The sequence below is a fragment of the Marmota marmota genome, unplaced genomic scaffold (assembly GCF_001458135.2).
Source record: "Marmota marmota marmota unplaced genomic scaffold, marMar, whole genome shotgun sequence".
Classification (NCBI taxonomy): Eukaryota; Metazoa; Chordata; class Mammalia; order Rodentia; family Sciuridae; genus Marmota; species Marmota marmota.
The window spans coordinates 47,486,016-47,499,886 of NW_025999968.1; the positions used below are offsets into that span (position 1 = coordinate 47,486,016).

Here is a 13,871-nt window from a genome sequence, read left to right on the forward strand (position 1 = left end):
TCACCTACTGCTGTCTTGAAAGGGAAGGGTTTCACTGTCCTGCCACTGAGCATAGTGTTCAAGGTTAAGTGGGGTTTTATTTTTTGTTCTGTTTTTTAAAGATATCTCTTAGGTTAAAAAATTTTTTGTAATTTTCTGGGTTTCCTAAGTGTTTTATTCTGAATGATGAATTTTATTAATTGTTTTTCTATCCAAGTTGGATCTTAAAATTACTCTTCTCCTAGAAGACTTTACAGGTCCTAATGTTGAAGTTAAAGATCCTCCTCGCTGGTTCAACTGCATACTGTGTTTTCCACAGGAGTTAGGCAATTAGGATACACTATAAATTTGATGGAGAGAAGCTTTAGATGCAACACATTTTTATTTGTTCTTACTGAAAATAACCTACAAGACGCAATTTTGTGTCTCCTGAGAACCACCAACCTTCTTCCTTTTGTTTGTGGTTGAGGTGTTGGTGATCAAACCCAGGGCCTTGCATATGCCAGACTAGTGCTTTACTACTGAGCTACATCCCCAGCCCCTGACCTTCTTCTTATATCAAACATGTTATTGTACATTTTAAATCAAGTTTGTATTTTGTAAACATCATATTAGTTACTTGTCTTTGTGCCATTATTAAAACAACAACCAAAAAAAATCCCACAAACTTTGATTCACTCAGTATGTACTCTTCAGAGTTTTTCCCCCATGTCTAAGACTAAAATTATTTTAATTTAAATGATGTCTTTAATGAATGCCTAAGCTCTGTTAAAATGCATTGTTTCTGTCAGTGTCTTAGTACCCTCCTGTGTTTAATTCAGAACACTCAGTTAATGATCATAGGACTCAAGTGTCATTTGAAAATATGAAACCTTTATCTTTTATTCCAGCTTTGCTTTCATGCACAGCCTGGCTCTAAAATCACAGTTGTGATATTTATTAGCTGTCTTTGCAAAACTGTGGGTAATACATCTTTCACATTTCATTGAAAAGAAAAGAAACTTAATCCCACCAGGATCTCCATTATTAGTTCTTCCTCTTGATTTTTTCCCCCATGGGGGTTTTTATGATGACCAGATGGTGCTCTGAAGAATCCTTAGACAGATCAGCATTTCACAATGGCAAATTAGAAAAGCTAAAATCTATTTTTGAGTTAGTGAATTAAAACTTGTATCTTGTCATCTGGCTCATTGTGTCCAAAACAGTCAAATTCTAGTTCATATTTAAAATTATTCAATTATTCTCTTATTCACATGGCAGAATACTTTAATTTATAGGACAGTCCTGTTTTTATTTTGTCCCATTAGATAACAGTAATTAACCACTCAGATGCACCCTTTCTTCCCCTGACTTCTACCAATTTTAAAAAGTACTTCATACACTATGTCTTTACTGTGGATCCACACTCTAGGAAATGTCAATTAAATTCCATCAGCAGCAAAAATGTAAATGTCCTTTTCATATTCATCACAGAGTATTTCATCTTTCATGGAGAAGAGTTGCTGAATGAATGTTTGAGAATCAATCTGGTGGTAAATTGTTTATTTCTCAACTTGGCCCAAATTCTCATTTTTAAGCATACCAAATGCTTCTAAATGTTCAAGTAATTGTCCTCCTGGTCAACAATCTCTTAAATTTAAGAAAAAATTACAAGGTTGCACATTTGCCATATAAAATCTTCCAAATAATCTAACATCTCAAAGTTTACATTCTAAACTTTTCATCTATGGAGTAAATAAGAGCTTGGAGCCTGCTCACCTTTGTGTAGGGTTCTAAGTGGTGTCTAGGAATGCATGCTTCCTGCATAAACCAGATGGCTAGTTTTATCAGAAAAAGACTGAATTATTTCTTTGGAATTTTGGTAGGAATGTCCAATAAAAGTATGTTGTTAAGAACCTCCTTTATATACAGAGTTAAGAAAAATTGTGCTATAAATGGGTAATGATGAGTATAATGCATTCCACTATTGTCATGTATGTAAAAATAAATTAATTAACTTTTAAAAAAGAATCTATCTTGTATCTGACCCAGTTATTCCCATGTTATAGTCAGATTTTAACCTCCCCCCTTTAACTAAGCTGAATAACATGGGTTTTTCCCAACTGATCATTTCCTTCCTTCTATCTATGCCTTTGTATATAGGAGCCTCTCTGTCTGGAATACACTTCCCTTTTTCACTGTGAATCTATACAAATTCCTACTCTTCCTTCAAAACTCTGATCAAATGCCTTTTCTGAAGCTTCTCTAAACATTTCATTCTAAATACACACACACACACACACACATATACATACACACTCACACTCAGACACATACACACAAGCAGGCTGGGCTGTTTTCTCTCTGGTCCTTCAATAACACTTCATGGATTACCTCAAAAATTATTTGGCTACATTATCTTATTAGATTTCAAGGTCTTAGAAGTCAAGATGTATCATTTATTCATCTTTGGACCCCAGGACCTTGTCCAGCTATGCCATGGTAATAAGCACTCTATGTGCATTTATAAATAATTAACTGATTAAATAATATATGCCAATGAGTATAAAAATTATTCTTAAATTCTGGAAGATAACATTATTCTCCTATATAGAAGTCAGTATCTGTGACTGGAAGGACCAAAAGTAGGTATTCTATTTTTTAAGTTTAATTTTGAAAGGTTTTCAGGAGACAGAAGTAAATTTAAAAATTCCTCAGGGAAACAAGAAACAAAATTGAGGTGTGGGTCCTGAATTTATCTGCCCAAAGTAACTCATGTTTGGTATAGAAAATATCCTAAAAGAAGGGGGAAACTGAGTAAAAGAAAACTTTTCAACTAAAAAATAATGGAAGTCGGCTCCTATAATTTCTTTAAAAGTGAATCTTAATGATTAGTTTGCAAAAGAGTGAAATCAGGTGAAGTAAACAGAATCAAGGGCTGAATATCTCTCAACTCTGATAACTAGGTTGGCTTCCGGGTGACCTCAGCAAGAAGAGTCATGTGAACCAAACTTTACCAACTTAGGAATAGTCCAAAATATGTCAAAGTATATTCTCTACTGTTTTTTAGCTCATTTTAAACTTATCCAATATTTTTACTTTGAAAATAAATGAAAAATAAAGTGGATTATAAAATTACTCATTTAAAATATCTAACATTTTATTGTACATTGTTTTTTTTTTCTTTATTACTATGATAACCACAAAAATTTAACTTTCTGTTAACATCATTAAACTGATTTTTTTTTTTTTTTTTTTTTTGGTGGTGCTGGGGATTGAACCCAGGGACTTGTGCATGTGAGGAAAGCACTACTACCAACTGAGCTTTATCTCCAACCCTAAAACTATCATTTTTAACTCTTTTCTAATTTCAATTTATACTAACTTGTCCATTTTGTCAAATAATACAAAATACTAGGTAATGATGAGTGCTTAATATCTCCAGTAAAGATTTTATGCTAATAACCAATTATATTATGTTTCTCATCTACCATTTTGAGGCAGCTTTACAATAAAATGTACCAGTTGTAAATGGATAGTTCCAAGCACTGACTTATGTATAGTCATTTAATATACCACAACATGGTGTGAAACATCCCCATCACACCAAAAATTCCCACATGGGCCAGGTGTGGTGGTGCATACTTGGAATTCCAGCAACTTGGGAGGCTGAGGCAGGAGGATGGCAAGTTAAAGACCAGCCTCAGCAACTTAGCAAGATCCTCAGCAACTTAGGTAGATCCTATCTCAAAATAAAAAAATAAAGTAAAATAAAAAGGGCTGGGTAGGAAGCTCAGTGGTGGAGTGCACCTGTGTTTAATCACCAGTTCCACAAAAAAAATAATTAATAAATTTAGATGATTTTTTTTAAAGGGCTGGGATATAACTCAGTGGTAATATGCATCTGGGTTCAATCCCCAGTATCAAAATAAGCAACTGATCTTAAATTTTTTAAGCCATATCTTTAATTTAGTACGCTTGAAAACATAACCCAACAACATCAATATTGCCAAATGTGAGCAGTACTCACGAGAGAATGTTCCCAATGTAGGCGTAGTAGGAGCAACAGTAGGGTGTGGTCCCATCACAGCAATAGGATCTGCAATCTTTGCCACACTGAGCAAGGCAATCCTCTAAACAACAGAAACCACAAAAGCAGTTAGAGTTGTGAAATCAAATTCATGTCTTAGTAGGTCAACAATCACTTTTTCAGTACACTTGTATCTTCATGGTCATGCTGTGAATCCCATAACATGTGCAAGAATCTAAACTAGCCTTTCTTCTCAGTCACACTCCAGGCTGGTAAAGGCCAAGACCATTCTTGAATCTCCTGCACCAAACACAATCATTGGGAGGGGGTGTTGATTAACTGAGATAATGAAGGGAGAAATGAATGAATGAGCCAACTAATCAGCCATTCCATTTGTCAACAGAGTTCTTATAATACTTTTAAATTGATGGTTTTCTGATTTTAGGGTGTTACATTCTCAACCTCAACTAATGGAAAGTGTTTCTGAAAGGGCTCATACCAAAAGAGTGACAATCTAAAACCAATGTATGACTGACATGACAATGCATTATATGTTTTTCCTTTAACACCTATTTTTACCCTCATAAATACAGTTTGCATACATACAGCAAAACACAAATGAGGTGGAAGGTGATCGAGTTAGTTATACAAAGAGCTCACACAGATAATTAATTTGTGAATAATTAATAGTTTAATATCACAGGGAAGAACTCATAAGTTTTGAAACATCAAGTGGAAAGTGGAAAAGGGTGTTTGGGGGTTAAAAGAATACGTGGGAGTCAACAAAACCAAATTGCTATTTTTTTCAATGTATTCTTCAATAAGTAAAATTTATACCAGAAATATCGAGTACAAATCGCACTAGCTTTGGAAATTCTTTATTCTACCTAAGTAGAAAATGATTTCTACTTAAGTAGAAAGCGATTTATATCCAACAGTTTAAGGTTATCACTGAGTTATAATCAGTAAAATGAATTATAATGGATGTGTGAGTTTCAGGTATATGATTAGAAAAACATTAAATAGTCTGATAATTTAAGTTATATATTCAAGAATCACCAAATGAGTCATTTTCAACTCAGTCCTTGAAGATAACATTATTATACAAATTATACAAAATTTTTGAGTTCCTAAGAGTTATAACATTTAAAGTATTAAAACATTATATTTTTGTCTACACATCCCTGTATTCATTTATCTAGAAAAGAAAGTTTAGACTGGTTTTAAATCCCCTCTTTGCTAAAATAGTTCTTTACAAAGGGACGTGTTCAGAAGGTCTCAAAGCTCATCTGCCTTCATTAATAATGCATGAATTTTGTGGAACAAGTAAGAAAGTTCATATTGTCTTTCCCTCAATTTTATTTCTACATTACAGATTAATAAATATGAACCTTGAAGTTTTCAGTAACTCTACTGAAATCCACTCTTAAATTTCAAAGAGAGAAACACAGTATTATTTATATCCAAGGGAGAAGCTAATGTATTAACCATCGCTATTTTTTGCAAAGGATGTCACACATTTTCAAGAATATTTTTTGTAGTTGTAGATGGACATAATGCCTTTATTTTATTTGTTTATTTTTATGTGGTGCTAAGGATTGAACCCAGTGCCTCACACAAGCTAGGCAAGCACTCTGCCACTGAGCTACAGTTCCAGTCCCCATGGATACCACACTTTTCAAGACTACGTATTTTATAATTTTCTCCATGAGTTTTCTGTAGCTCTCATTTTTAGGCCTGTTCAATTTGTTGAAAATTTTAGACTTGTCAATTATCTCTGGACTTAGCAGGAATACATTGCTTCATGTTCTTAAAAATCACTAAAATCATGACACAGCCAAGTCCTCACTATTTTGTCAGAGGAAGATACCAATATGTAAGTAACTTCACAGGTGCCTTTTGAATGATGCCCAGGGCAGTGAAACCCTCTAAAATTCTCCATGGATATCAAAGATTCAGTTACTAACATTGTACTCCAATTACTACTATCATAAGAACATGGTGTTATCAAAATATTTTGAGCCAACATTACAGGAAACCAAGCCCAAAATCTTGTAGCCAAGAAACTGGATTATACCTGCAGTAAACATCTAGATCATGTCACACATTGTCCATTATTTTTATGGCATTTTCCAGTATTCTTGTCTATTTCCCAGAATTAAGCTACTACTGAAAAGGGCAAATTTAATAGTATGGCAAACACAGTCACAATCATGACCTTGCCTGACTGAGTTTTCAGTCTTACCTTAAAGCTCATTTTGTGATGTTAATTGCTTTCTCTGGCTGATTGTGAGGATAATTTTATGAAGATCCTACTCTGGACTGTACAGGGTCATTTTCTCATTTGTGAGAGAATGGAATACTCCAATTGTCCTTGGAAGATAAATAATATCACTTCTAATATCCAAGTTAATATCCCTGAAAATTAGCCAGTTCAAACTTTCTTCAAAGGTTTTTTAATTAAAGGCATGATGTGGAAGAAGGTTCCCCTACTCACCCTGCACCCCTCCTTAAGGAATGTGCAGTACAGGAAAAGCCATATCTGGCTTGAAGCACTTGCTTGCAAATGGCATTTGCAAGCTATAGCTAAGGACAAGAGAGGAAGGAAAGGGAGGGGGTAGAAGCACTGGCTTTGGCCCAGAAGGTAAAACCTTGACCAAATCCTGTCTTTGTATCATGCAGTGGGAGTTGGACAATAATATAAACACTACAGTTGGTATCTTTCCAAAGGTGACCTGAGGGTAAACCATGATAATTCAGGTATAGAAACCTTGCTATTATTTGCAAAACCACATGGAATATGGATTTTTTTTTTTGAGGAGGGGGGAGGAGACACCAAGGATAAAACTCAGGGGCACTTGACCACTGAGCCACATCCCCAGTCCTATTTTGTATTTTATTTAGAGACAGGGTCTCACTGAGTTGCTTAGTGCCTCGCCATTGGTGAGACTGGCTTTGAACTCGAGATCCTCCTGCCTCAGCCTCAAGAGCCTCTGGGATTACAGGTGGGCACCACCGTGCTGGTCTTGAAAGGTGGAATTTAATGCATTCATTTTGCAGAAAATAATTCAGAAAGTAAATGGTTTATCTACTTTGGTTTTTGTCCCAAGAAACTGGTAATTTACCACACTGTTTGAATATTTTTATTTCTGTGGTGTTCTGGCATTTAGCCCCAACAGACACTTCCAATTTTATATCTTAGTTCTAACCAAATGGAATTATCCATCATTGAACATATCCAGCTCATTGTTTATGCCTTTGTTCCCACTATATGCCCTAACCCATCTCCTTTTGTCTGGGGCTTCTCTATTCTTTGAAGATCTTGCCCAGAAAAAATTCAGAGCATGATCTCTGCTTATTTTCCAATAAATAGGGCAAGTTTAAAAAGGCCTTGAAATAAGAATTTCAGGAATCAACACCAAAGAACTCATTAACTAAATATTTCTTATGAAAGACAACCTAGTACTGGCTTGCAATTACTTCGTAGTTTACTAGGTGGATTGAGAATCAGAGAAACAGAAGGAGTGACAGCTATCCATAGGAAGCAACCTTGCAGCCAGCCAGCCTTGCTGGTTTCCTGAGTCCTGGGGAGCTGGGGACCTAGCATTGAGAGAACTAGAGGAAGAGGACAGGGGTGCAAAGTAGAAACTTTCAGTCCACCAAGGGCATAAAATACCCACAAGAATAAGAAAAAAACTGGTTCAGTGAAGTGTCTGAGTAAGGGCAAGCAAGGATTAAGCAAATTTCATTTGTTTATTATTTTCGTATTTTTATTTTCTTTTGATAAGCAGAGGAGGAGAAAGAATCATCATTGCTTCCAATGAACTAATAAAGAGATTTTTAAATAAAACTAACATGAGTGCAATTGATACTCCATCAAATATGGAAAACCTCATAGGATTTAAATAAAATGAATACTGCAATCAGATTAAAATGTTAGATTCATAGTAGACTTTTCTACTTCTATGAATTTCTATATTAGAAAGTCAGCATTTCCCCTACAATAAAACAAGTTTTGCATTTTAATAAACAGATCAAAAATTTCTATTAAAGTTATTCTGACTCCTTTCTGTCAAAGTTGGATAAGGAATTCAATTCCCTTGGTTCTCAGGTAACAAAGTAGAAGAGCATCTTCATTCCAGTGGCAGAATTTTTTAAATCTTAAAAGGTAAATTGCAATGTTATTCATATACTTAGCATTTCAAGGTCATGGGAAAGACTGTGATTTTTGTCATAGGAACTTAGAGACATGAAAACATTTTACAAAGAACTTGCTTTTTGCTGGCACTGTTTTGTGAACCAAACAGATGCAAGGACCACATATGTAATTAACTTTCTACTTGAATAACCAATGAAAGGCCATTTAGGGCTCTGTATCAATCTCAAAACAAGAAAACCCACTTGCTTCATTAATTATTAGCAATTCTCACTAAGAGTAAATGGAAGGAGGAAAATGAGATGCCCTTCACCTACAAGTGCTTAACCACATCAAAGAAAACAGATTAGACTCTGGGTGAATTCCTGTCTCTCAAAAATTGTATGTTTAAGTCAGAGCATTCAATTGCCTAGCTTTCAATACTTGTGACTCCTAAAGAGCAAAAGCAAAAGTGTAAGGCTTTTTATTTCTAACAGGAAAAAAAACAAACAAAACAAACAAACAAACAAAAAAACCAGGAATATTCAGAAAATGGGAAATAGAAGGGGCCATGAGTTACCCATAACAAAATGGGAAATTCACCAAATTACATTATTTTTAAATTTAGCAGTACTTCTTTGCTTCAGATGTTTTTTTGAAAGTGATTTCCCATTACCCCTTAGTCCCCGCCATCGCCCCAGATTTCCCTTGAATCCTTGATACATTTTGTCCTGCTTAGAGTGAAATCCCCGAAGTACCGGAATGTGGATTCCAAGTTGCTTGGCAGAGAGAAAAAAGAGGGGAAAAAAAAGACAATTATGAAACAGGGAAGTCTTTTCTAAAAATTCCCCAAATTCAGAAACCATAAAAGACAATATTGACCAATTTGACTAAATAAGAATTAAGAATTTCTGTATGTAACTCATTAAGCATTTGACTGGTAAAAATATTTGCAATGCATAGAATAAACACATCTGATCTTTTACTATTTAAGGAGCTTAAAATCAATAAGAAAAGTTAAAGAAAAAAAATCAAAAATATAAAAACAAAAGGCCGAGCAGAGGGCTCAAGCGAGCTGGTTCCTGCTGTCGCCTGTCGGGGACTTCCACAAGCTCTGCTGTCTACAAAGGTCCTTTTCTGTCCTGCCCAGCCAGCGTTTGCCCAGACGGCGACCTGATCACAGTCCCTAGACCCCTGACCTTCTCCCGCCGCCCTCCATCACTGACCTGCGTAGACTAAAAGCAGGACCAACTTCGGAAGCAAGACCCCTGGATGCCCGGGCAGCCTCAGGGCGTCCATCCAAGCCGGGGGCCTGAGACTGCGCGCCAGGACGGACGGACGGTGTGGACCGAGGCTGGAGTTTAAGGAGCGTGCGGTACCGGAGGGCACGGGAGGATGGAGTGCGGTCAGACGGAGAGAGCAGTGCTCCTGAGAGCCCGGCCAAGCGGGGACCTGGCCATGGCCCAGCCAACCTCCGAGGAGAGCTTGTCTGCGCGTCGCGTGCGTGAGAGGTGCGGGACTCCCGGCTGGTGCGCGGTGGCCCGACGCGCTGGGGACTGAGGACTCTTTGTCCCTCCCCACTGCACTTGAGGGAGGCGGCTGTTCTGGCGTCCGGGCCACCCAGGCTCACATTTCATCTCCGCGGGTGGCACTAACAGGGGGCAGAGGGCGGGGTGGCTCGACTCCTCCCCACGATGCTGTGCTTCCTTCTGTAGAGTGACTGAGGACACGGCCTTGTCCCGAAGGAACTTTTTCTAACCCTCTGTCTGGGCTGTTGCTATGGTGTTTAACCAGCTCCTTTTCCTGCCTACCCTCTAGCACTATTTTGTCCTTCATAAGCAAGAGATAAAAAACGTTACTTTTTTTTTTTATCTCTAAACAAATGAAGGGAATTTTCAGGGTTGAAACTAAATGTACAAAGAATGAGAGTAAAGAAAATCCAGAATTGGAAAGTACAGAAACTGTCTGGTATCTTTGCTGAAAGCTGGTAAAATGTTTTACTTATTAAATACGTAATGAAAGCATGCCAGTGAAGCAAGGGAAAGCAAAACAAAACAAGAATGTACACACTCATCACTATTGTTGAACAATATTCTGGAGTTACTGGCCTATGCAATTAGAAAAGAGAAAGGAAAAAGTTTTTTTTTTTTTTCAGATTGGAAGCAAAAATTATTAGCAAATGAGATGGATATGTGAAAATCAAAGACCAACTCTAAAGCTCTCATCTAAAAAAAAAATTTCTTTCTTTCAAATAAAAATCATCAAGTGCTCAATGTTATGAAGAAAGGAGAAAAAATGGGGGAACAAGTAGAGATACTTCTCTTAGCTTACAACTACTAAGGCTCCCTAAACTATTCTATAAATCTGAGAACAAAATTATATCAATAAAAAAAATACCAAAATGTTTCTTTTTTTTTCCCCAAGCCAATTTGATCTTAAAGTTTGTGTGGAAAGTAAACATGTAAGCTATATATATTAAAATGAAAGAATGCATGGGACTAGCTTCAGCAGATATTAAATATATATGTATTATAATATCACAATAATTAAAACAGTTTGGATTAGCCATTGAGATATACAGGCTCAATAGCAGAGAATAAAGAAACCAAAAGAATCAAATGTATGATATGTCAAGATCATTGTAGTATTTTGAGCAACTAATAAAAACAAAATTTTAAATCAATCAATCAATCAATAAATAAAGGAATATTATTAAAAAAAGAAACTAAAAGCAGACATAACCATGTACAACAATTCAATTTATGATAAAACAGTGTAATAGCAGGGGAAATGACGTTACTTGTTACTCAATAAATTAAGTTGGTACTATGCATAGGTGTTTTGGAGCCTTATCTTCTTCCATCAAAGTCTATTCCACAATGAATTAAATATTTAAGCTTTTTAAACATGCTGACATGAAAATATTAGATAAAATAAATAATAACATTCAAGGAATTATGAAACAGGGAAGTCTTTTCTAAAAATTCCCCAAATTCAGAAACCATAAAAGACAATATTGACCAATTTGACTAAATAAGAATTAAGAATTTCTGTATGTAACTCATTAAGCATTTGACTGGTAAAAATATTTGCAATGCATAGAATAAACACATCTGATCTTTTACTATTTAAGGAGCTTAAAATCAATAAGAAAAAGTACAACAATCCATTGAAAACCAATAAGCAAAAGAAAAATCAACAATAGAAACTTAATTTAACAGACATTCTGTTAAAGTGTGTGTTTGTGTGTGTGTGTGTGTGTGTGCGCGCGTGTGTTAATTATGAGCAAAAGCTTATTGTGAGACAATGAAAGAAGGTTTAGAGGTGAAATTAAAGAGTTATGAGAACCTTAACCCAATCAGTGAATTAATTCCCTGTTAAGGATTAACTCAGTGGTAACTGAAGCAGGTAGGGTGTGGCTGGAGGAGGTGGGGTTTACATTTTGTCCTGGTGTCTCTTTCTTTGCTCCCTGGTCTTCGTATTCTGAGCCACTTCCCTCTGCCACACTCTTCTACCATGATATTCTGCCTCACCATGAGCCAAGAGGTATGGAATCGGCCATCTATGTTGTGAGACCTCTGAAACTGTGAGTCCCCAAATAAACTTTTTCTCTTCTAATTGTTCTTGTCAGGTCTTTTGGTCACAGTGGCAAAAAAGCTGACTCAAACAGAAATTGCTACGGAAAAATGGGGGCATTGCTTTGACTAACCTGATCATGTAGTTCAGAAGCTTTCTGAAGTTTGTGGGAGGAATTTTGAAAGTTCAGACAAGCAAGCTTGAAAAGCTTTCGATTCTGGTAGGAGCTCAGAAGACCAGAATGCTGATGGACTGTGGATCCTCAATGGTGGGCTCATGAGCTATCAGAGGAAAAAGAAGACAGCTATTGATGACTTGACTAGAGGACATTCATGTTATGTTCTAGCTAAGAAGCTGTCTACATTCTACCCAAGTCCTAAGACTTTGTTAGGCTGAATTTAAAGATGAGGTATTTCTTAATCTGGTGGAAGAAATGTCTAGGCAGCATAACATTCAAGAAGCAGCATGGATATTACTGGCAGATTTCAGCAAGTTTATTATGATAATCAGGAATAGAAAGATTTGAAAAATATGCAATTCCACCAGAAAACTGTGAGTAAAACTGGGACTATGGAATATGTGGTTGTTATAGACATTATAACCACTAACAAATCTCCGAAAACTCTGCAGAGAGACATTTAGAAAGATTAGATCTGAAGGATCTCAAAAATTGGCAAGATCACACCAATCTCAGGCTCAAGGGAAGAAAAGTAAAAATTCCTTTGAGATGAGTGGGGCACCCTGCTTGCACAGGGTGGCCTAGGAAGTTGCTTTCCCATGCTCAGCCAACCAGGTACTAAAAGACTACTGCAGCTGTGGTCAATGGAAGCTTGGCTCTGGCTCAAGATAGCATCAGGCCTTGGTGACAACCATGTGGTACTGGTTCTACAGGAAAGCAGAATGATGGGATTAAAGGGTCATGGAGGCTTCCACCACAATTTCAAAGGAAGGCCTAGGAGGCCAGGCAGTGTTCCAGGGTCAGAGTCTCCGCAGGCTGCTCCTAGAGGGTGATGCATGGAGTTGTGAGGAGAAAACCAAAGCTGCAGTGGAGACCCCCAAGATTAAGAAATGCCAATAATGTGGAACATCTGCTGAGGAAAGTTTCAGGAATTGAGCAGAGGTGAATCCACAGAGAGGCCACGTGGGCTGCAACCAGGCAAGCTGCAGAGATGGAGCTGCACAAGCCCTCTGGAAACACCATGATGCTATGTACCCGAGATGCTGGATGTGGAGCTGTGGGACTTATTTGCCCAGAACTGGATTTTGGTCTTGCTTTGATCCCATTCCTTCTTTCAAAGCCCCTATTTCTCCCTTGTGGAATAGAAATTTTTACTCTGTGCCTTTATATTAGGATATATGTAACTTACTTTTGATTTTTTACAAGAGTTCATGCTGTGAGTTTGCCTTGAATCTCAGAGGAGACTTTGGACTTGGACTCTCAGTCAATGCTAAAACTCTTAAGATTATGGCAACTCTTGGAAATGGACTATATGTACTTTGCATTGTGAGATGGACATGAACTTTTTTGGGGTCAAGGGGTAGAATGTTATAGTTTATATATGAGGTGTCTGGCAAAAGCTCATGTGTGAAACAATGTAAGAAAGTTTAGAGATGAAATGAAAGGGTTATAAGAGTCTTAATCTAATCAGTACATTAATCACCTGATAGAGTTAACTTGATGGTAACCATGGGCATGTTGAGTGTGGCTGGAGGAGGTGGGTCCCTAGGAGCATGGGTTTCCAGCTTATATTTTGTCTGGGTGAGAAGAGCTCGCTCTCTCTCTCTCTCTCTCTCTCTCTCTCTCCTTATTAGTGGTCATGTCCTGAACTGCTTTTCTCCTGATGTTCTGCCTCACCTTGAGCCCTGAGGAATGGAGTTGGCTGTCTATAGACCTCTGAAACCATAAGCCCCTAAATAAATGTTTCCTCCTCTAATTGTTTTTTTCAGGTCTTTTAATCACAGCAGCAAAAAAGGTAACTAAAACAGTGTGTCATTCTTATTTCTAATAAATAAATAAAAGTAGAAAACAAATTGATAATGAGACTTCACTTTTCATATAAAAAAGCCAACCAAATAAAATAAAATATTAATTTTAAGGAGATCAATGTTGATACACACATCCACATTGTTGATATATATATATATATATATATATATATATATATATATATA

At 36.7% G+C, this 13,871-nt stretch overlaps 1 protein-coding gene across 1 annotated transcript in view; it reads right to left on the reverse strand.

The window, feature by feature from the left end:
• Positions 1–9,829, reverse strand: part of Cyyr1 (cysteine and tyrosine rich 1) — a 110,142-nt gene extending 100,313 nt beyond the window's left edge. Inside the window, exons 1-2 of the mRNA XM_015478670.2 lie at positions 9,350–9,829; positions 3,989–4,091 (exon numbers count right to left, since the gene is read on the reverse strand). Of these exons, the coding sequence (XP_015334156.1) occupies positions 3,989–4,091; positions 9,350–9,422 (176 nt within the window). The 5' untranslated portion in view covers positions 9,423–9,829. The remainder of the gene's footprint in view (positions 1–3,988; positions 4,092–9,349) is intronic.
• Positions 9,830–13,871: the final 4,042 nt, after the last annotated feature.